The sequence below is a fragment of the Pyxicephalus adspersus genome, chromosome 1 (genome assembly GCF_032062135.1).
Source record: "Pyxicephalus adspersus chromosome 1, UCB_Pads_2.0, whole genome shotgun sequence".
NCBI classification, from domain to species: Eukaryota; Metazoa; Chordata; class Amphibia; order Anura; family Pyxicephalidae; genus Pyxicephalus; species Pyxicephalus adspersus.
The window spans coordinates 141858403-141883597 of NC_092858.1; the positions used below are offsets into that span (position 1 = coordinate 141858403).

The following is a 25195-nucleotide window of genomic DNA, read 5'->3' on the forward strand; positions in this document are numbered from 1 at the left end:
CAAAGTGTACAGCAAGACTTTTGGCACAGTCTGTGATTGTCAGAAAACATGCAGCTCCTAGAAAAGCAGGGGTGCCCGCTTGCACAGAGACCATTGCACTATATCATAGTTTTATACATCATAATCATTGAAGCAGAAATGTCAAAGTTAGAGGAGTAAGCTAGAGGGGTAGGAGCCCTGTAGCTTCAAGTAACTGTACATTCCACCAAAGTTTACTGTACAGTTACTAGTACGGGGCTGTTTATCATGCTTCGTGCAAACCTCCCTTGATGCCTACTTTAAGAAACTTACTCCAGCAGTAGATTTAGACCCTGACTCTCTAAAACCAGTACTATTCTCTGCAACAGAAAGCGGTCTCCATCATCTTCTACCAATATTGTTTAAGGTTGTACTGCTTTAAGTTTTACAGAAAGTAAATATAGTATGTACAGAAAGGTAAAACTAAATAATATGTTAAGACAAACATCTGTTAAAATTGCATTTAAAAAATGTACTGGTTCCAACTTACAACCAAATTCAACTTAAGAACAAACCTACAGAACCCTCTCCTTCATAACCCCTAAGCTGCCTATACTGTAAAATGCGCCGCGTCCCTTCTACTCCTATGCTGCCACTCTCTTTTGATTTGTGGCTCCTCCACCATATATACCAATGTTTTTCTCCTGGTGTTGCTGAGATCGGCCTATCACCAGTCCACTCCACTAGTGATGAAACCACAGGCAATATAGGAGACTGTCTACTTCTATAATACAGAATACTTGCCTTATATTAAACAAATGCAGCCAGTGTAACTATGCTTAAAGAAAACCTAGAAAATATTCAAACCTTTCCATCTTCAGGAAAAAAGCAATGTCAGATCCCTGTCTTCAGTATTTTATGAGCAAGAAATATGGCTCAGACATTTATGAAATACTAATATCAGTGCTCAACCCAGAAATTTTTTTAAGCTGGGTGTGAAGAAATTTTAGGCGGGTGGCAGTCCTTGTATTGTGACCCAACTCTTCAGTAGCCACCCAAAAAACGGCCAGGTGGTTAATGAAAAATGCCGGGTGGTGCACCCGGCCAAAAGGGGCTGGGGAGAACACTGTAATGTTAAAGACATAACTCTTGATCTGCCTACTTGTTTGGGATCAATGAATGACAAAATATTAACCTGTGGATTGCCATGATAACTAGGCAACTAGAATGTTTAGCTATGGCAGATATTAGCAGGTTAAAGAAACATTTGTTAGATTATTTCCAAAGTAATTGGTAGGTTGTTACCAAGACAAAAGATCAGGGGAAATCTGTTTTCCGTTCTAGTGATATCTATTTACTGTCCCAAGGATCGTATACAGAAGTCAGACTCCAGAAGATTGTCTCCGGAAATTCTATGTCTTATGTCTCCGGGATTCTAAGCCCAACCTGTGATCTCTCTGCACCCTTTTTATAAGCATGAGAGATTGCAAATACAGTGTGTAGGAGGTAACAAGTTGCATCATTGCTGATGAGACATTAACTATTCATTTTGAATCAAAAAGACTAGGGAAAGAATCCTGGTACATCCAGAGTCTGCATTCAATCACATTGCAAACTGGTTCCAACCACCACAGGGAGATATGTTCAATTTGACAGGACCCATGTTGCTTGCCAGTAAAAGTATATAAGTACCCAATTCTGCACTTAGGTATTAAATGCTTGACCTCCACTATCCCTCCCTAACTTTTGTGAGTTTGCTTGTATTGATGTTTTTGTCATTATCAGTAAGGCTAGGTACACGTGCAATAATTATCGTTTGAAGACGAATGATCCACGATTATTCCTGATTATTTTTGAACGATCGTATTGTGCACAATTCTGTACATGCTGTAATGATACAATCCTTCAAATATAATCCCCCAATAATGTACACACTAGGAACGCTTGTTTGAACGATGCAGGAAGTGACATGTACAGGAGAAAGTGTATCACAGAACAATCCACGATCACTGAACGACCGTACACACAATAAATTACTAACCATTGTCGCCCAATCAGATCCCCCGGAACGGTCGTTTGTTTCCAGCGAGATTCCTCGTTCCTCTGAGTCGTTGTGCACTATTTTTGTTAACAATTATCAAACGATCTTTTGTGGATAATTTGTTTCCAGCGACAAATATTGCATGTGTGTACGCAGTCTTAGACTGGTAGGACCACCTTCACTACATCGTGGAATGCATTGTGACTGGGAATGACCAGCGAAATCCATTTTCTAGTTTCAGTCAGTCAAATCACACCACCCTGCTGTGCTCCATACCCTTCTATTGTAGTCAAATATTTGTTTCACAAACCTATGAACCACCAACTTAATCTGGACCTAATGGTAGATTAGCAATTAATGCATTTTTTTCTATCTTGGCCTACCAAGAGATAGAATTACATTAGGCAGTCACAATTTGACCAACCCAACTTCAATGTAAATACTGCATACACAATCTTCTCTGCTTGTATCCAGCAGGGTGTCATATGGTACAGTTCCAGTTCTTGCTTCATGCTACATTGTGCCATACTTTCCAAAGAAAAAAGCCAACCCTTTCTTTTAGTAGACTTTATACAGGCATAGTTTGCTCTTAACTGTAAAACCCTACTCCAACAAACTTTTACAAAACCTTCATGGTGCAATTTTACATTTAGTGAAATTGAACTGTATGTAGGTAGCCAAAAAACATCTTTAATATAAAGAGCATACTATAAATTTACCTGCTTAAAACCTGCCACATCCAATTTCAATTAAACACCTAAAAATCCAATACTAAACTTTGTGGCACTTTATGTGACACTTAGGCTGGGTCTACATGGACAGTTTTAAAAACGCATAAAAAAATTCCTACCACTTTTATATACATTTTTATGCACTTTTGCAAGCGTTTTAAAGCTTGACTTTAGAACACTAAAAACTTTTATAAAGGCCTATGACACGTTTTATTGCGAATTGCCACAATTTTACATAAGCATTTCTAACATTTTAACTTTTAACCCCTTCAGGGAATGAGTACAGGGGTACATAAAACCGCTTACTCATTCCCTGAAAGGGCAAAATATGTGTAAAAAATTAGAGGAGGCTTTAATGTTAGAATATTTTATTAAATGTGTGTGTTTGTGTAACTAAATTTTTTTTTTACAGGTTATCCTAATGACAGGATGATTCCCACAGCTGCAATCATGACATGAGCACAGCCATGGGACTCCTCCTGAGAGTGAGGGATCCCCGGGCACTAGGGGTTAAATGAGGACAAGGCTCTCTATTCACCTCTAGTACTTTGTGATTGGCTGAGTTTTTCCGTTTCTCAGCCATTCAGCAATAGACTTGAATGGGGATACTTGTGCCCATTCATCTCTAGTGCTCTGTGATTGGTTGAGAAAAGGGAAACCCTGATTACAGCTCAAGTATCACCCGGATTTCCCTTTCCTCAACCAATCAGGGAGCAGGGCAATCAGCTCCCACAGCCCAGCGTTTTCCCACGTTTACCCTGCGTTTTAATTTTTTAAATGTTGCAAGCAAAGTTTAAGATAAAGCTCATAAACGTGCCTGAAGGAAACGTCCTGGTGTAGATTAGCCAATTGGAATGCATGGGGATTTCAAACATGGACTTTAAAAGCCTCAGGTTAAACGCTTGGGTAACAGTCCGTGTAGACTAAGCCAAAATAACAAAAGCAAATCAGTACTAAATAGGTACTAAATTCAAAACTAAGTGAGATGGGGATTGTAGCCATATTAGTGCACTTGCAACAACAGAGTTGAGTACTGTCGGCAATACTTTTTGTTTGCACTAACAGTTCAATTTGTGAACAAGTTTTTATTGGTTTATTAGTTTTTTAATGGCCCAAGCAGTAGAACTATGGGACAAGTATAGCAATGTAGAAGCTGATAGTAAGCTTATCATAGTAAAGAGTTTTGAATGTTGGGGTGACATAGGCTCTTTCTTACTGGAAATCAAAGTCCCTCTCTAAAGTTTTACTCCTTGGATACTCGTCATTTGATTTTATATATTGCTCAGGACACAAAGGGACGTTCTGCTGTAGCAAAGATGGAGAAGAGGCCTATTAGATTGGGCCTTTGGATGATTTATTTTTTACAAGGGTTTTGAGAATATTTAGAGCACAGGCATACGAATATCACATCATGGGTGGGTGTAGCACTAGCAGTAGAGGTAGTATATGCTGAAATCACAATAGTTTCTTTACCAATGGTGGACGAGAGAAAAGCAGATCACGTTCTGGAAAAACTAATTTGGCCTTAGAGTCTCTTGTGAGCTACTACATAATTGGGATGTGTGCATTAATATTTGGTGTTTTACCTGGAAAAAAATAATCTCCTCTGGGTGACCTCGTACATTTCAACAAACATTGTAGCAGATTCTTGACATTTTCGGTTTAAAAGCAATAGTTGTTTGCCTCACCATGTCATACCTAGACTAATTCCTAAAATGGGAGGGTTGACATGAATGTTCTATGTGAGGTCTGCTGTACACACACATGCTCTTCAGACTAGCATTTGTAGGTGAACACAAATACTAGAAAAAGAGCAATATACCCATACCTATATAAATGAGATCATTACATAATAACACTCATACCAGACCAACTTGACTTTAATATATACAATGTAGAGATACGCATCTTGAAAGTGTCAATTCCAAGAATTTGTGTGCCCTATCTGCTGATCTGTGCAGGCCCATTAGGGTCCATGGTAATTTTGTATGATTCTGCCAACCAGTAGATTAACAATTTACCAATGTAGTCTAGATACACAAAGCCATTGACAACAAAATTGACCTTGCCAGTTGCATCACTGCATTGGTTTTTATGGAACCACTGTTAGAACATTTTACAGCCGGTGGCACAGAGTTGTTCAGTGCATGTAGCGTCTCATCCAAGGAATCAGTACCAGCAGCATAACCCCACCACCAATTTGAACATAACCATAGGGGTCCTGGGGAACCCCTGCTATTATTTAGGATAACTACAGATCAGAACACATAAACATGGTAGTAAATTGTTGATAGGATCCTTGCATGTGGCAAACTAAACTAAAAGGCTTTGGTATACCAACTGTGTTGAAGACGCCAGTGTTTGCTAGAGGTTCCTTTAGTAGCTGGCAAGTAACCCCAAGCAACCTCTGGGGTTTTCAACACAAGTGGTATACCTAAGTATCAAAGTCAGTAAAGCTAGAGCCAATTTTTTTTTAATTGATCTATAATTTAAAAAAAAATGTCAAATTTAGGATCTGCAAACAAGGATTACATAGCAGAGAAGAGTAATTTTAGTTAATTATACCTTAGGACATCTATGGGTGACCTGGCAGCATGGTTTGTCACAGTCTGCTGCATCCACCAAGCCCGAAGTGCAAATCTGAAGCAGCTGGGAAACAGAAGCATGCAGCAGAGACTGAGAGGGATGGACACCAGGTCAAAGCAGACTACCAATTGAAGATTCCACCATGCATAACTGGAAAGTAAAGAGGCCCTGCTGAAGCAAATGGACCTGGGTATACCATTGCCATTCAATTTCATGTCAGCAAGTTAGGGAGAGATATTTTAGCTTTATAAGTAAAAGCCAAGGCTGGCTAATCAAGTATTCATAGAAGCCAATATTTATACTTAATTGCTGCCCAACTACTAGAGACAAGGAATGCTCCAAATACAAGCAATTTTGCAAATAGTGTGTTCACTACTAGTTTTAAAAATTGAAGTTTGCTTCATTTTAAGCAGAAGCAGCAAGTAAGAATGGTTCAATATAATTATCCGCATAAATCAGTTCTTTCCCCACCTCAAAACACTTTTAGCATCTCCTGTTTCAACGTAATGTTTCTACCTCTGACACTTGGTGGAAAATCTGTTGCTGTGTAATTTTATCCCTTACCCATCTTATGTCTATGAATTTTCAAGGGCATTGCTGAAGACCCACTTTCTGTATGCGGATGCCCATTCTACCTAAAATATCCACTGATTGCCTTGGTTCTTAGGTTTTTGTCTACTTAAAGCTTTTGCATTTCAATACAAGTCTGAAGGAATGCAAAATCCACTTAAAGATGGTCAATTGCAGGTTACAATGCAGTAAAATGCAGGTCAAATGCACCTGTAAATGACTTTAGGATGATTTCAGGAGTATCTCAAACAGATGCCACTTGCCCAAGCCAAAAGACTGTTGACACACAGACCCCAAGAATGTCACCAAAACACTACCTGGACTTTAGGTATTATTCACTGCTGCCAAGACCCAGGCCACTGGATAGCTGGATATTTTTCAAACAAATCACAACAGGTATATGCTGTCAGGGTTAAGCAGTGTATGTCTTTATAGTATTTTGCTTGCTTTTCAGTAAATCTTTATATTCTGCAATTTAGGTGAGCTGCATATATAAATACCAAGAAAATGATGGATACAAAAAAAAACCTACACATGATATTTATCCATGTCTTTATTTACTAAGCATATTATGAATATACATACATGCTATAAAAAGTTCTGTACTGGTGGAAAAGTGTATAGTGTTAATATACAATGGCATGTTTTTTTGTTTGTTTTTGTTTTTTTTACATTGCTCCTTCTATGTAACACAACAAAACAGAGATGCAATGTTTCTTTACTTTTTATTCTTACACATGGTTAGAGCTGGAATAAAAAAAAAAAAAGAGTTTACAGAGATTACCCAGACACTTTGCAATATAAAATATTAGTGATAAAATGCTGGGATCTACTGACATTAGAAAGGAATGCAGCAGCTGATTTGTTCCACATATTTAAAAAAAAATAACACTAAAGTAATGAATAAATGCACTATATAAGTCAGTGATTTATGCGGTCATTAAACATTGAATACATCGGCGATTTCTAATTTAACGTCCCCTTTAGTACAACTACTATTTACCTAGTACTCTAGGTTGACACTCACTAAATCTCCAATATGAAAATAGAAGAAAAAAAAAACTCACAGCCTTCAAAGGTATTGAAAAGCTCACAGGATCACCCGGATAATCGACGGACAGAACTATTGAAGCATATGGAAGCATGCATTTCAGACTTAACACCTGCTGTTGTCTTCACTTTTTCTATATTTGAGGCTATTCTGAAAGCAATGACCTAGGCAGTATGTGTATGCTACATGGTGAGGGGTCTGTATATTATGCACAATCTGGGTTTGCCAAAACTTGTCCCTGAACGTATTAGAAACTGGAATGAAAAATAAGTTTTGGTAGACCATTGTAAAATAATCCTATTTTCTTTTAATTTAAAACTAAAATCTGAAATGCAATGGACTTAAAAAAAACAAAACAAAAACTACTAAATCACAATTCTACAATCTATCCTCATTCCATTCCTAGGGGGATGACTATTTTTCAGGCTTTCATACTTTAAAAGAGGTAGTAACCACTGTTGCTTAGTTCTGTGAAACAAAATACAGTTTTAATGTGTTTAGGCTAAACAATGTAACAGTTTATTGTGAGATAAATCAGCAAAATTGTAATAAGCCTAATTTCATTGTCTGTAAGGTATGCTTGAATTTGTATAGGCATTTCTTAAAGGTTTAATGGTCTTGATTAACAGATTTAGTAAATTATGGGTAGGTGCAATTCATGTGGTAGTACAGTAAGTAGGTGAAACACCTGACCACTGCAGAGGACTTTTTATTAGAGCAGGGAGAGCACATAATGTTCCCATTACAGCAGGAAAGCTGATGCAATAGCTCTAGACACAGTAAACTAAATGTGTCGAAGTATAAAAGTTTCCCCAAGCAGGCTATTTTCAAACTTTACAAGGAACATTAAGTGGAACTCTTAAGATTCCCATCTATGGTATTGGAATGGGTAGTATTAGGCCAAGAAACTCTGCTTTTATTATATCTGGTAGGCAGAGTTATGCATTATGCTGACCCTAATTTGGCATGCGGAGGACTTTCCGAATATCTAAACCTATATCAGTGGTGGTATCCTACCCAGGGACCAGCATGGCTAACATAGCCCTGTATGGTTCTCAGATTTTAGTTCCCTCAAACATAACTTTAGAAAATTGAGGCTACAAACACAGACCTCCATGTACTGTCAAATTTACCTATAGCTAGTTCCAGGGAAAGAACCTACACACACACAAGCAAAACAAAATTGCATGTTTGACCTCCATGGCATAATTTACCTTTTTTAAAGTTTGTACTTTATTATTGAATATTCCCTTTCATTGCAGCAACTAGTGACTCTATATAAGGTCAATATTGGCATACAGTTAAACACAGAGGTCGTTCAAAGATTGTCACATTGGGAGAGCAGAAGTAGGGTAACTGATCCCATATTACAGAAGTTATGCTATTAAAGTAACTTATGTTAAGGGATCATAAGTATTCACAAAACATTTAAAAGGGACCTTTATTAAAAGAGGTCCTTTAATTCCTCACAATCCTGAGCTTAGAGGACCTAGGATCATACTTGCCGGCTTTACATGGTGCATGTGTATCTCAGCCTCTATTGTTTCCATTGTGTGAGCCATAATTATGGTGGCCCCTCCATTTACTAATCAGAATAAGTGGAGCCATGGTGCACATGGGCAGTATGAGCAAAGCACTGGAGATATGATACGGCATTCTGCTATAGGCAAAAATATCAGAGAAAAACCTTCATCGAGTTTTATTAAGCAGGGGTACACAAGAATGTGAAGGCAGATTCATGATTTGTCTGAAAAGTACAGTTTTAAACATTCAGAAATCACTTTCCATATAGATTTTATAGAAAATGAGGTCTGCCTTCTCATTCTGCAAATGCCAGGTGTCAGAGCGCCATGACTATCCTCTTCAATACACATCTGACTACACCAAATATGTGCAAATAAGGACTAACATTACTCTGTCTTTCTTAATAAGCACTATTGTTTCACGTTAGTGAGGTCAGTAATCTGCAAAAAAAAAAGTCAGGCAAGTAATAGTTTCAGGGTGGTCAGGAATGCCAGCATCCATAAATGCCAGCATCCTTAAAAAATGATATGCTTCAGTTTGAAAGTGTAGTGAATTTATTACTGCACATCCCAGATTATATAAAATGTAGGGATCACCACTTGAACTCTCTCTATAAATATTCAACTAAAAGAACACATACAGAAAACATTACTGAACACACAGAAAGCTTGCACAAGCTACGACCAGGCAACCATACCAAATTTTACGATTCAGGACTATATGGCTTTACCAATTATGGGAGTAAATTAGGATAGACAATTTAGAAATTTGTCAACTTATGTGAGGGTAAGAAAGGACCAAAATTCACCACATGCTTTTCTAGGGGAGCACGTGATTTTTGTTCACTGCACAAACCAAAACCACAATTTTGCTTGCAATTTACCTCACAAAGTAGCTGTTGTACAATACTATACTAAAATTATCTGCAGACTCTGCTTTGGAGTAGTTCTATAAATGTCTCCAACATTTTTGCAGAAAGGGTAAATTATGGTATCTGAATGACCCAGTCACCTGCTACTAAGCAATGTGACCACTTGATTGCAAGAACACCAAGTATAGTGAGGAATGTGTAGCCTAATCCTAAAGGTTATACCTGTGTAAATCTTCCAAAAAAAATGGTAAGTTATTGCCAGAAACTAAACATTCTACCACCCATGATTTCAAATCAATTATCAGAAATCAGTCAGTCAATTGTGAAGCTGGAACTGAGCAACAAAAGGCATTTTTCACTCAGTTTATTAAAAGATTGAATCTATTTAAACCAATACATGTATGACCATCTTCAATCCTAACTTAAGAATGTTGCAAGCTTCTACAAAGAAATGAATTGATGTGAACTGTCAGTGAAAAGCATTGAAACAATCTTGTAAAATATTGCTACAGTATTGTTCTGCATGAAAACCTAGGCCACATAACTTCTAGGTTAAAAACATATTCAACTTAAATCTGAGCAACATGTACAACAGTATGGCCACTTTAACAATATACAATAATAATACAAGGGACATTGCATGATCAGTAATACAAATAAAACATTCAGTTTTGTAGATGATAAAAAAGGTGCTTCAAATTAATAATTGGAAAAGTTTATGGTTCTGTAACAACCACACAGAAAGTCACACAAAGACTTTGGTTAATACATTTGTTGTCCACCAGAGCACCAATTTACTTTAAATCTATATACAATAGTGTTGTAGGAAAAAATAGTGTTTGTTGCCTGCAGCACACCAGGTACACTTAATTTGGTCTGGAAAAGAAGGTCATCAACAGTCAGCGTCAAGAAGGCAAAAAAAGGAAATAAAGTTTTTCTAAATGAAGTACTTTAAGGGCCAGATCCTATCACAGAAAAGAATGTGTCCACCAACACAGTTCTACAAATGTGAATTTTTTGCAGCCACCAAGGACTGGAAGAGAAAAAAAATGCCTTACACCTTGGGTATAGCTTGGACCAGAGAAGCAAGATTGGCAAAGTAAAATGGGTCACCAGTGCAATTCGGCATGTCTCACAGAATACATATCAGTGGTTCTCCCCAGACCCTTTTAGCTGGGCGCACCATATGGAACTTTTCAGTGACCACCCTGGCTGTTTTTGGGTGGTTATTTAAAAGTCGGGTCACAATACAGGGGTGGCCACCTATCTACAGCTTCTTCCCACCCCAGCTTAAAAAAATTTCTGGGGGGGAAAACTGCATATGCAAGTGAATTGAGCTCATGCAGCAAGAAACCTATTGTGATGTGAGAACAAGTTTTATTAGACTTAATATTGGCAATTGAAAAAATTATGGCACATTCACACAGGCATCAACATCCCCGAGAAGATAAACCATGGACGTTACACATTTGTTCACATTTTGCCCAACATTTGTTCCAGGGATTATGGAAGCCAAACAGAAAATTTGTATTCCATTTTTAAATGGGCTCTTTCTAGCCCGTGTTGATGGGCTTTTGTTCGCGTTAGTCTTTTTTCCCTTCACAAAGTAAATGGGAATGCAGAAGTAGCTTGAATCAAGCTGACAACGCTTAGGAGAATGTCAGCTGCACTTCAAACTGAGATCAAATGCATTGAAAACCTCTGAATGATTGTAAAATTAATCTCAAACACTAGCCGAATGTACCTAAAACCAGGCAGAAATTACCTATTGACAAAGGTTCCCAATAAAAGGGAACTGTCAGGACTAATGTATAAATTACATTTGCTAGGTTTTATTTTTTGCGGCTGACAATTTTATTCTTCCTTTAAAATTCAATAAATTAGTGAACATGTATGTGCAGCCTATCAGGTATTGGGAAAGCAGAGATGTGATTCATGGCCAAATTAGGAAGCCTTTTCTTTTAATAATCTAGTAAATCCCTGTAACACTGGTAACGCCAAAGGCACATGATGGAAAAAGTGCAGTAAAATGCAAAGAACTGTGAGCCCACTTTAAAGGTTGTGTTTGTGAACAAGCACCAACATGAAATAATCTTGGCTTAATTCTAAAAGTGGGTTTGGGCACTTCAGATCAGGGGTGAGAAAAGTAATGTAGTGTTTAGTGGCTAAACAATTTTATGTTGGTGCCAAGAATCAACTCCTCTCCCCTGATTACAGAAAAAAAAAATAGGCACCAGCTGTGAGATTTAGGCACACTAGCTGCCCAATTCCTGGGTTCTGCCAGCAGCCAGGCTGATGAGCAAAAATATCAAACATATCGGTGAGACAGAAAAATCCAACAGTGGTAGGTCGGCCGAGAAACGTGACAACACTTGATTACTAGAGCTCGTCAAACATTCATTGCACATTTACATATACACAAACCATTAAAAAAGTCTTGCAACTGCGTACATACATTCTATATAAAACACAGCGACCTAATTGTTTGATAAAACACGTACAGGGAAAAAACTAAGGGGCAAAGAAGTAGCAATATAAAGGCACAAATTCCACAGTGATTTATGCCCCAATTAGCGTGCCTTTATTAAACCCCATAAAAAAAAATATCCCACAAACATCCGATATTACTAACATTTAATACCAAACATAGTGTTCCATTATTACTACCTTTAAAATGAGCCTAAAGACCATCTAATGGAAGCCCAATGTCTTTGTTGCTGCAGGATTTGACAGACAATGGAAAAAATTATTATTAAAAAAAGAAACTATTCCATTGAAGTATAAAATCACTGGATGTAGCTGTATTCTCATCTCCTCATCTAATAAATGCATTTAAAATAAATGCAAAACAAACATACACTATCAGGAGCTACTCTCAGATAGTAATTTGAAAAGGGTTTGTAATGTAACATGAAGTAATAATCACATAAGCAATATAGAAAGAAAGATTTGAGGGAAGTGACCATCAGTGTGGGGCGTAATGTAATTTAAATTTAAAACAAAAATATATATATATACCATTTACATTGCTTTTACCAGTCTCTGCAGACATGGTTTAATGCAGACCTAAACAGAGATAATATAACCTGCAATACTGCTTGCCTGGTTGGTATTCTGATCCCCTTCTTATAATGCTTTATGACTCACTGACTTAGTATGATTTTGCAGGTGTTAGCCCAGTTGTCACGCAGTTAGCAGCATGCCTGTTTCAAGTGTGTGACACACTGCTGAATCCAAAGAACAGCTTTACATCCAAGTTATAGTATTGCTGAATAGTTGCTTTCATCATCTCCACATTTAAGTCAAGCTTCTGCCGGCCCTGGTATGTCACTGTGCTATACGTGTTACAGCGCAGCACCATTACTCTTCATCAGTAACACTAGGCTGCTGCAGCTGAAAGATCCTGTCTTATTTTTCAGCACCTATTGTTACAAAACAAACATTTCTGTTCCTAAGCTGGCACTTACTAAGTTGTACAATGAATATAACCATGTTACAATTTTTCCAATCAAAGCTCATTTTTAATCTTAGCTAACAATCACTAACAAGTGAATGGAACATAAGCTTGTCTGAGAAAGATAGTGGGGGTGATGTAGAGACAGAAAACATATGAGGAATTCTCCTTTTTAGAGGTGGAGGCTAGCATAAGCATGAAATTGGAGAGGAGGGGTTATGAGCAGAACACACAATTTAGCATTTATGGATTGGGTTATTTGCTTAATGTATAAAAAAAAAAAAAAACAAAGAGAAGGAGGTGAATTGACAGGATCAAGTCTGCCAAAAACAGGCCACATCCTTTTAGAACTGCCGGTCTTCAGCCATTTTTAAGTCTTGTGTAACTCTGATTATAAATAGCCATTTCTCTCCACTGACTGCTGTAGTTACACATCATCCTATTTGCACAGCAATTTTAGCTGGCAGTTTCCACAGTACTGTTGGAAGCCAGACTTAATCAGTGGAGATAATCATTTGCTTGTTTTGCTTTAATGAAGCTTTTTAGAACCCCTGGAAATGGAAGGAACAGACTTGCAGGAGAGATGGCAGGGAAGTGACAAGGAATGTCAGGAAGATTGAGAAGAAAGACAGCGCAGCAACCAGGGGAGACTAATAAGAATGTGTTAAACAGTTTATAGAAAGTCCAGTCAGAAGAATGATGCTAAACAAAGTAATTGCAGAACATGTGGTTAACAAGAGAAAGAATAAATGTGAGAACCACAGAAAAGAGAGAGAAATCAGGGATTGCAGAGAGACAAGCCAAGGTTAGTGGGGGTCATAGCCCTCAGGGGAGTGGGGGGTATAATCCATAGAGAGAAGTGAGGGGTAGCCACGGGAAGATGTGCAGAGAGTGATGGGTGGGAGGCACATGATGTGATTTAACTTGGACAGAGATTACTGTGCAGCAAGTAAAGTAATGGGAGGCAAAAACCAGAAACACAGAATCCCCCTTGCACTCAAACTGTACATAGCCTCACAAGATCAGCTTTTAATATATATAAAGAAGTAAAGAAATAATACTGGAAAAAGCAAAGCAGCTCTTTGATTTTCGATTACAGCTGGCTTAAACACAATTTGCATAATTATTTAGCCAAATAACTTGGCGTACAGTGTTTACAAAAGGAAACGTTAAAAGTCAGTTTTAGAAAACGGTGATGTCCGATGTCAGATCTTGAGGCTTATGCCGATTTGGAAAACTATACAAAATGAGAAAGAACAAAAGCCCTGTAAAAATGTCTCTTGTTCCAATTAAAATGCCTTGCTATAAGCAACCGTGCAGTTCACTGCATCTGCATGTGGTATTGCCATGCTGTGATGTTTTATTATTGCCTACTTTCAAAAGAAAAAAAAAAAAAAAAATCAAAACACAATACAAGCTTGTACCCTGACTCTGCCGAATCTCATAGGAACTGCTGATGACAACTGTAGAGGTTTTGGGGCATTTGCTACTTTCTGTAAGCTACACAGCTCGAAACCTGTGGAAGGCAATCTAAATGGCAGATGAAGAAAAAAGGGAAACAGAGCAAGATTGTTCTCATTTTGGGAATTGGTCCAAGTCACACTCAGCTGAAGTCCTCATCAGGGTTCTGTTGATCCAGCAGACGTACATGTGTAAAAGGAAAGTGACCGTATTTTCCGTTACACTCTCCTTCCCATTGACCACTCACGTTAATCTTTGTTACTTTCACTAGATCACCAACCTGCAGGAAAAAAAAAAATGTGAGAAAACGAGCCTACATAAATACAAAAAAAAAAAATGTAAAGTAGATGCACAGCAGATCAGGATAACATTTTCTAAGATTATATTTTACTACCAAGGGCTATGGTTTTATGGAAAAGTGGAAATGTGGTCCAGCATACCTGCCAGTTATCACATTTTTTTTAAGCAGTCATTGAGTAGTGTGCCTAGAAGAGTATGCAAATCTAAATCATAACACTTCTCTAACTTGCTTACATACACAACAAAAAAAGCAAACAGGGACAAGACCTGGGAATATTTACTGTGGTGTATAGCATAACTTTGATATTTTAAGACAGGATAAAAGTTAAAAATCTTAAGCAAGTTTTTACGACTTAGTTTTGTCTGTGACTTTCCTTTTGTTGTGCCACAACTGAAAGCACTCATTTAGTGAGCTCATAAAGTAATCTGAATCGTGATTATATCTGGTCTGGTCTGACTGTACTTTGTCTCATTGTAAACTCAAAATAGGTTGCAAATAGTTGGTCAGCTGTTGTTGCAAGTTCAGATAAAACCCTTTTAATGTGTACTAGGCCAGTGGGAAAGGGTTAAACAATATTAGCAGGTTAAATGTTACTTTGTAAATATCAAAAGTAGTGCTTCTGGGAACTCACAATGTGCAGAACTTTATTTGTATGTGCAAGTCAGCAATGGGCTAAGGAGAAGGAGCTCAAATCCCTTGTATGCTACTAAACAAAGAATGCACAAACTCACTCAGCTCTGTACCTACATTTATAAATATATTTTAGCAGCATGAATAACTACATATAACCGGGTATCAGCCACTTTCTGTTCCTGGACAGCTAAACTCAGCCTAAGGGTCTGTTTCCACTACAGTGGAAATACAAACACTGGTGCAATACACAAGACACCTTTATGCCACCCCAAGAGCATACTGCCAATGGTCATGTCATTTAAAAAAGAAAAAGTACACAATGCATGATTTTGGTGCAATGTGCCTCATTGGGCAGCCAATTAAGATGAAGCAAAACAATCTGAGCAAAACACAGCCTGGCTGTTATGCTAAGAATTCCCATTGGCGTAGAGTAGTACAGCTTCCAAAAACCACAACAATAATAAACATTTCAGTAACTTTAAACAGCCAAATGAGCAAATACTTACGGCCCAGTTCTAAAGTATACCTAAATTAGGAGAAAATATTTTCCCATGAACCAATACCAATATCTAATTCTGCATATTATATACCTATGTATTAAAGAAATCTAAAAGTCAAAATATAATAATGACTAGTAAAATCTGAAGACACTAAAACAAAATTATTCTGCTTTCTCATAATGGAGCGCAAGGTAAATTAAAGCAATAGACAGATGTCCAACTGGAAACAGTACAGATATAAACATGAGTCAGCTTGGAATCCATCTGTAGCTTCGAGTTTCCGAACCACATATGAATGAATGACTGAAAATTCCCATTTGTGCATAAAATTTTACAGAGAGGGATGTCCTACCTTTCCAGCTACTTATCCTTTAAGTCTAATGACAAAGTTGCAGCCATAACTTTTATGATAAAAGGGGAGATTTACACCCTTTCAGGAACAACACCAAATAACTGCACAGATTGTATCCACTTAACCATGTCTGGAAATACACCAGACAGATATAACAGATATAATTCAGGAAACCTTTGTCTACTATTTTGTCTCAAAACTTCCAGGTCACAAGGTCTGAAACAGGAACGTGAAAAAGTGATTCATAACAATCTGATTTTAAGAAAAATACATATCATTTGGAAAAGGAGGACATTCAAATATGGAAATTCAGGATAAGTGGATCTGTGCACGTCTCCTTATATAGCCAGGATCTTGATTTGTACCTATTGTTAGACCATTAATCTAAAACAGAAAAGAATGAATTTCTGAAAGCCATTAGTAAGTATTGCAGGGTTCTTATTTAAAAATGCCTACACATACAAACCACAGGCTACTTTTATATAAAACATTGTTATCCTTCCAGTCCTGCAACATCTTGTATATTACTAAATTCTTTCTACCGTCTCTTCTCCCTCCACTGTCTCAACTACCGGGCAAAATCTTCTATTAAGCACAAGAAGCTGCCCACAGCAGTAATTCAGTGGGAAGTGCCCAGCCCATCAACCAGGAGTCTAATGGGAACAATCCCTGCTGTGTACCCTAATACCTGGTTAGTTCTGACAACCATTTGACAATGGTAACTGCTATGTAATGTAGTCCCGTACTACATGTAACTCCCTGCACTGAATGGTGACATCATGGTGAAGTCAGATGCTCATTAAAAAATCCTGGCACCTGCAAAACCCCCAGATTGCATGGCACTGAAGTGGAATGGGGGGAAATCTTAATTGTTGCTCCTATTTCTTTGCCTGTAAGTTAGACTTGCCAGAAATAGCACGTATGCAGAGTTTAGTTTCATGTTAAGAAACCAAACTAGAAAGTACTATAACATAGGAATGAACACTCCTCTAACAACCCAAGACCCCTGTGTTACAAACTAAAAGCTTTGAATATTTAGGATATTCCACAGCTGTTAGGTATTATTCAAGATCCTTTCTGAAAAGAAAAATGCTTGAATTCAGGAATAATGGAAAGTGTAGTGCAGAGTAAGGATTATTATTATTATTAAACAGGATTTATATAGCGCCAACATATTACGCAGCGCTGTACATTAAATAGGGATTGAAAATGACAGACGTTGTTAACAGTTAGATATATGTCAGGGGGGGATTTGGAATTTGAGGGGGGAATAATGAGGAGTTCTGTCTTATCCAGGTTGAGTTTCAGGAATCGGTCAGACATCCATGATGAGATGGCTGACAGGCAGCATGAGACCATATACGTTCTGTTTTGTACATGCGTTAAAATGCACGAACATATGATCTTTTGTTAAAAATGGAAAAAAGGAGGAAATCCAAGAGCTGGGACATAGAAATACAAGGCTGCAGATACTATCCATTTTCTTAAAATCAATAAATTCCACAGATATTACTAAGTATGTCAAAGGTGTCATGACATTCTTTTTCTACACGCCAATAATTCAGTCTGTAAAACTATCTTGTATTACTTTTGATTTAGCCTAAACAATGATTGAAAGGAAAATCAATTTAAAAATACAATTTTCCTTCACGACTGCCCCCATTATATACCTCCAAAGCCAAGGCTGTCTTGTCGTAGGCATTGGGGACTCGCTTCTGGATAACCCTGGCAAAAATGGGCCCATTCTGGAGATTAGGCAGTGGAGTGTTGACACTGGGCTGGGCATAAGGCCCTGGCTCCGGCCCACCCAGTGGCTGCGGATGCGAATTTTCCTGGTTACCTCCAATCAGAGCAGAACCGGAAGTTGGGGGAGGCTTGTACTTTTCCACATAAGGCACAGGTATCATGCCCCGTCTTCCATCGCTGTCCTCTGCATTCCACCACTGCTCTTCAGGCTTATCACGGATTCTCAGGATGTCCCCTTTCTTAAATGGAAGATCTTCTTCATCATTGCCATTAAAGTCAAAAAGAGCCCGTACATATTCTGCTTCTTCCTGCTTCTGGATCACTCCAGACTGTTTAGACTTGGAAACAGGTTCTATTAAAGTGGTAGTGTCCAGGTAATGTATCTTATAAAATTCCAGTAGAGCAGGTAATGAGTCAAACTCTTGATCTCCTATCCGAAACCTGGTCTGTACCATCCCTGTAAAAAAAACAAACAAAAAAAAAAAAAAAAACAGAAAACAAATTATGATCAACTAGAAACAAACTGTGTAATATATACACACATACACAAATACTTTCACCATTTAGGCACAATTACCACTGAGATGTGAGTAGAGCAGTATTAAGAGGACTAGCCTACATGATTATAATTGATCAAACTGTGCAATGTTGGATGATAGTGGTCATTCAGTGGGGAGGAACTTGTCCAAAGTAATGAATAGGCTTGCAAAGCACACGTGTAGTAATAAAGACTAGACAGTAACATTCTCACTGCAGCGGGGGGTTGGTTAGATAGATTAAAGGACAATTGTAATAAAGATCCAAAAAGAGCCGAGTGCTGACTTCACTTGCTAGACATACATCTGACAAGTATTAGGTCAGATAGAGTACAGAACATAGGCGGGCAATATATTTAGTAGGTTGTTAGCAAATATCAGGCTAAACGGTACAGCTATACTTTTCAATGAAGTATACTACCTCTACTATGACAGACAATTACTCTATGTCAGTGAAAAACAGAAGCAGGGAGACAGGTAAGATTACTCTATAAGCATATATCAAACATGGCCATGGCCAGAAGCAATAAAGCAACATTGTCAGCCTGGCACCACTCTGCCCCCTTGAACTACAGTATGACATGGTTACACCATAGGCGGCTGGTATTTCATCATAGTTACTTGTCAATGAAAAGCTGGCTCAACTGACCCCATCAAAGATTTTCATGTGACAGAACATGCAGACCAAGTGCTCCCACTGGCAACCTGACTGCAAATTGGGCTTATAACATACAAATCTAAGGAAAATGTTACCCAAAGCAAACAAATAAAGCTGTGATCTTTCTACAGCAAACAAACACACCTGAGTGCAGCAGCCAAAACTTACTATGTTTCTTCTTTTAAAATATTTGTAAATTAGCCTCAAAAATGAATAGTGAGTCATATAGCAACTTATCTGTCCAGTTCTACAACTGAAGTAATATACTGTAAAGACCTAGCTTCTTGGGTTTCAACCTAGTATCAGTACCCTTGGGTTAAAAAAAAAACACAAACATATCCCTGCAGGGCAGTGACAGTGTCTCTGGAAAAGATAAACATCTCCTGAGCCCCCAGCTCACCTTTCTAGCACTCTCCTTACAGGCCTTTTTCCTCTGCAGCAAGTGTTACATCAAGCTGTGTTGGTCACCCAGAGGAAAGATGACATTACTGGTCATGTGACAGTGCTTGGACCTTGTAATTGGCTGCCGGACCCGAGCGCACTTACAGGGAAGGTAGTCACATGCTCCTCCTACCTAGAAGTACTTGTATTATAACAGCATTGGGGCGACTACAGAGGAGCATACAAGAGGAAGGACTTTCCAGAAACAATGCACTTTTGCTCTGCATTGGCAGAAAAAAGGGTATCTAAGGATGCTTCTAATATACAATAAACAAGCCAACCAGGGAAGTATGAATGTACCTTTAAAAATGTTCTATTTATTTTGTCAATAATTTTTTGTGTGTTTTAAATTTGGAACCTGCAATTTCAGCCCCCTGCTTCTGAAATCAATCGTTTCCTGAATGTGATGCAGACCCAACCCTCTTGCTTAACAACTTTTTAGATGCTGGCTCAGAACAAGAACTCAAGTCAGAACTTCTCCGTCAATAACTGGGGATGTAAAAAACCCAGCAAAGTCAGAAAAACAGATAACCTTTTTAGAAGGTAGTCAAAAATAATAATAGTGCAATTCCAGGCGAAATCAAATGCTACTGTGTGAAGCTTAACTACTGCCATACTGTGCAAGAATACATATCTTCCTACCTAGTGTGTCCTGTGTGCTCCATGTCCCCTGCAACACTACTCTTCAGTCATTGGACACGCAATGGCCCCTGCACACATAACTGTTCCTTCCACCTAGATCTATTCAGGGAGAACCAAGAATAGGATGAATGTACAGGGCATGACAGGAAAATATGCTAGATACGTGGGGTAACATTCTTTCGGTAAAATACTTTTCATGTCTCTTTTATCAAAAAATAAAAAAAACAACATAAGACTTTCCACATACCATGCGATCAGGACCTAAAGTGGAATAAAGTCCCATTTTGCAATTTGCAAGTCAGGAAGGTGGGTATTGCAGAAAGAGCCAGGCAATGTCGCTACTGCAACTCCTGTGTGCCGGTTTCATCCCAGCACGGCTCAATAAACATTTCTCCCACTCCCGCTTAAAACAAAATTCAGGGTTGAACACTGATATTATAGGAAATTCATAGGATCTTGTAGCTTTGCTCACATTTAAAATTTTCAAGAGATAAACAGCGAATCCGTGACTAACATAGAACTGTTCATAAAACTTCTTTGTAGTTTTGCATGAACATAGAGCATTCAATGAACTCTAGAATTTTGTACGCTTACCTAGCACACGTGTGACAGAATCACAAAACATATAACTGATCATTCCAGTCATGTCCTAAATGCACATTCATACTAAAAATTAAAGATGCACATTTCACTGGCAGAGTCAAATTTTACAATACTAAGGTAAGATAAAGGACAGATGGCAAACTTCCTCTGAGCCTAGACGGAGAATCCTTACAACCACATGAAGTGTTCTGGAAACAGTACATGAAATGTATTCTTGTATTTTAGGAGATCACTTCATAAAATATAGCACAAACACTGCAGTGTACCTAACTTCTGCCGAAACTCTGCTCAACCTGAACTGGCTCATTGCAGCATATCACCCTTTGGCACGATGTCTCAGCTCTAAAACACAAGAGGATCTGTTCCAAGTTGGCTTTTGCCATCTAAACTTCACATTCTCTCTGTGATTAGGAACTTATTGCTGCACAACCTAGGCTAAAGCATTTCACTATAAACCACTTCATATTTTTACCAATTGTGTGTACCCAGTGTTTTGCTGCGAAGTGTGAAGAACACTCTAAAGTGCCTAATCAAACCTGCTGTTCCTAAAATCTGGAGCACAGACACACCCCATGCAGCCCTGCGGCTATACCCGTGTCTGGCAATGGGTTGAGATGAGGGTGGGGCATGCTGATGGTATACACTCAGGTAGCTTGGGAATCAGACAGATTAAATAGTATATCTCCAACATTTATTGTATAGCAGACTATTTCTGCAAAGGATTGGTAAAAGAAGGCAGGCTTGGGGTAATAAGGTCACACAGCCTAAGGCTACGTACACACTTGCAATAGTTCTCGTCCGATATCAAACGATAATCTGGCATGTATAACGACCGTCCCGGCAGATGCACGGACGATGTACGATGAACAATCTTAATGGAAGTGAAGGGGGGGAGAGAGGGCAGTGGGGTGCCGCTCCGCTGTTCTCCCCTCTCCATAGATCAGAATGGTGCTGTATATACAGCGCTTGTTAATGCATCATGCAGTCGTTTGTCATTGGAAAGAATCATGAAAGATCCTTTCCAACCACAATTATTGCATGTGTGTATGCAGCTTAAATCTCACTGGACTAGGTACAGGTGAGTGTCAGACTGGCGGCTAGGCTGCATCACACTGCTAACAAAATAGTTACCAAGAGGAGAATCCTTCACATCCGAGCAAATCCACAACTTCTACTGCACTTTAAAGATACCCTGTCACGAGACTATTGACCGACAACCTTCTATGAGAATTACAAATGCATTTATTGTACGGTATGAACATTTTACTTTAAAAAGCCTGCTGTGTGCAGACATGTAAAAAGCCAGAGCTGGGTGCAGCCATGTTATTGTATGATGAGCAATGCCAGCAAGGAGGACCAGGCTGTGCTTGGAACATGTTTAATTTCACATTCAGTCATTAATAAAAATAATGCAAAGGAAAACCTCTGCAAGTCTCCTCCTCCTTTGTCACTGTCTGTCATTTGCAACCCCTATTTTATGTACGGCGCTGCATAATATGTTGGCGCTATATAAATCCTGTTTATTAATAATAAGCAAATATTTTAATGGTGTGACTTGTCAATCCTTTTACCCAGCAATATATATTGGTATACATGTGTGCAGATGGGGGCAAGAACAGTCATACGATACTATCTATGGGTGGGGGATCTTATACTGAACCCCAAGTCTCCATAGCAACCATCTCTGATTCCCCCCCATGGCAGTGACCCCCCTCACTCACCGCTCTGCCGGTTGTTGCTGACGCTATTAATGATGTAATGGGAGACTTTAGAGTTCTCGCTCACGGACAGGACGTAGTCCCCGGGGATGGTGGTGGAGTCCCGGACCAGGAAGACTCCATGCCGCTGGCCCTGCAGCAGGTTCACCGCCTCTTGTCGGTTCTGTCTCCCCCAATACCAGCTCGCTCGGTCCTCGGAGTCGAAGTTGCCAGCCATGGCCTTTCTTCCCCCCTTAGTCGTCGCTCCCCGTTATGCCTTCACCCGGCTCGAGGCGCCCGCTGACGCCGCCCGTCACTCACACAGCACAAGACTACTTCAAACCAATCCCGACCTCACCAAACCCGAAATGGCGGCACAGGAAAGATCTGACCTCACCTTCCGGAAGTGCGTCATCAGAGCGGCGTCCGTGGCGCGTGTTAGACGTGCGCCGCCTTCGCGGTAGAGGTCAGGTGGGCAGGTCTTGGAGATCGGTACGGGGATGTCTTCATTTAGACGTGCTATGTGATAATAAAACACAACAAAAAATACATATATGACAACACTGCATATTGTTCTCTTTATCAGGCCTTTATTTCAGTAGTAAACCAATGTCAGGGTTCCCTGAGCAATTAGTTTACAGCAATGATCCTTTTTGGCTGGGGTGACATTCTTCCCACTGACCGGCACACTAATGTTCTGTGAGCTGTGGATATAGAAACTTCCCTGAAGTAATTTCAAGGGTCCCCCTTGTCATAAAGGTCAGGAAGTCCTGTACTAGAGATTTGAGGACTAAATTTTAAAAAGGAAGTAAACTCAAAAACCCCCAAAACAAAAAAATTGGGTGACGTAGATAGGAAAAAAACCTGCCAATCTCACTGCGCATGCGATCAGCAATTTTCTCCCTTTTGATGGCATGCGCAGAAGGAGCAACTAAAAGCCTCCCAGGATGTGTGATGTAGGTATCCCGGGAGGCTCTGCACCTAGGCCATCAAGAATTAGGGGTGGTGCACTTTTTTTTTTTAAAAGGTGTTGCACTGAAAAAAAACAAAACATATTTTTTATTTAACATAAAAGGGTTGTCTACCCTTTTATTTAAAGTGAGTTTCTGAGTTTAGGTAAGCTTTAAAGCATACCTAAACCCAGAAATTTCTCGGGAGGCTCTTGGATGTTCCTTCTGCACATCTCGGGCATGCGCAAAAGGAACTTTTTTGTAAAAAGGGGAAAAAAATTGCAGATTTCACTTATGGGCAGTGAGAACAGTAAGTTTTTTTTCCAAACAACTTCCCCCGATCTCGCGCCTGCATCAGGTGACATAGGAAGAAGAACCCGGAAGAGGAAGTGAAGATAGCGACACCCGGTGCGCCGGCTCGGAGACAGATGCCGGGACCCGATGGAAGAAACCCCTGGACTGATTGCTCTGTGGGATTGAAGGTAAGTGAATTTTTTTACTTCCTCTTTAATGAAATGTTTTACAGATGTGTATCAGGACACTAGAACATGAGACAGAATAAAAGCCTGGATACATCAAAATAGTCACTTCGGACCAGTAAATTCATCATAGCATGAAGCATAAATACTGCGGACCATTAATATAATTTTTTAAAAAAGATAAATACATTTGTAAAATATTGATCTTCCTAATGGTGCCTAACAAGGACTGTAGAGGCTCTGATTCATTCATCAGCTCACGGGTAAGTGAAGTATTATATTGTTACTATGATCATTAGTTACATTATCTTTAGTAATACTAAAGAAATGTTAAATATTCATTTAATTTCTCACTCATTGTGGGTTTATTTCATTCCATTTTAAGACCAAACAAGAAATGATAGATATCATGTTAAACTATTTGATGCCATTAAATATAACAGTTAAAGAAAATACACAGTGAAGGTCATACTTACCTAAAAGAGCATCTGAGAAATAAATAAAAAAAACAGTGGAATGAGAATCGGTATTCACGGAGCCGGGTGACTGTTGTAATGGTGGAAACAATACTGAAGCGCACGGCTTAGCAACGGTTGCCTCATACAACTTAACACTACACAGACGTCAATCTGCGCCTCCCTTGTTTTTCTGTCTCTAGTACAGTTTGTGAATTTAGTGCAATATAAAGGAGAAAATTGCCATTCAGAATATAAGAATTTATTTGAATATTATTTTTGTTTTATTATTCATAAAACATAAAAATTGCAAATAATATCCAAATTTTTCTGAGGACCACCAAATTTTTTTGTAATTGCTGGTCCAGAGACCTTCAAGTCTTATAATTAAATATTGGAGTGATTAGCATTTATGTTGTAGAGGGTAGGAGAATCAGTAGGTTGGGTAATTAAGGGAAAAAAAGTATACACCACTCAGTCCACAGAAATGCTGTGTGTTGTCATTCCACAACAGGATTTGTGAGCTGAGTGCATTAAGCAGATCAACAGGTGTTTCTGTGTAACTGAAGGGGTTATAAAAGGATAAACACAAAGAATGTACATGTATTGCAGAGATACATATTTACATATACTGTGTATGTTTTTTTTCTGGACACATGCTTGAAGCAAAGAGAACTCTATGACCGTGTGTTGGCATTTCTTAAATAGGCTGTAGAATGCAGGTCATGGTGTATAGCAGAGAAAGGTGAGTAGATAGTGTCCAGTATTCCTTATAATTATACCTTGATTATTTAGCCTATTCATCTTATATTTCTTTTTTAATTTACATGTCATGGTGTGGTGTCTTGTTTTGGTTGTCTTAGTCTTGTACATTTGTGTAATAATTGTTGTTGGAAAAGGTCTTTCACAATCCTTTCCAAAGACTGCACAATGCATGAACAAGCGCTGTACATAC

General features: G+C 38.7%; 1 protein-coding gene across 2 annotated transcripts; it reads right to left on the minus strand.

Moving 5' to 3' along the window:
• Positions 1 to 6424: 6424 nt before the first annotated feature.
• Positions 6425 to 22743, minus strand: CRK (CRK proto-oncogene, adaptor protein). Of its 2 annotated transcripts, none has more exons than XM_072429556.1 (3): positions 22381 to 22743; positions 17874 to 18236; positions 6425 to 14527 (listed from the first exon to the last, which is right to left on the minus strand). In XM_072429556.1, the coding sequence occupies exons 1-3, from the start codon at positions 22592 to 22594 to the stop codon at positions 14520 to 14522; spliced, it is 585 nt and encodes a 194-aa protein (XP_072285657.1). In that variant the 5' UTR covers positions 22595 to 22743; the 3' UTR covers positions 6425 to 14519. The 2 variants fall into 2 exon arrangements, with proteins under 2 accessions (XP_072285657.1, XP_072285647.1); XM_072429546.1 differs by having other exon boundaries at positions 17704 to 18236.
• Positions 22744 to 25195: the final 2452 nt, after the last annotated feature.

Bases quoted from the DNA above. Each gene is read 5' to 3' on its own strand.
- CRK (XM_072429546.1), bottom strand. From the start codon at position 22,594: ATGGCTGGCAACTTCGACTCCGAGGACCGAGCGAGCTGGTATTGGGGG. The intron at 18,237-22,380 runs GTGAGTGAGGGG...TTTTTTTTACAG, and splicing joins CAGCAACAACCGGCAGAGCG to GGATGGTACAGACCAGGTTT. The intron at 14,528-17,703 runs GTATATAATGGG...TTTTTCCTGCAG, and splicing joins AGACAGCCTTGGCTTTGGAG to GTTGGTGATCTAGTGAAAGT.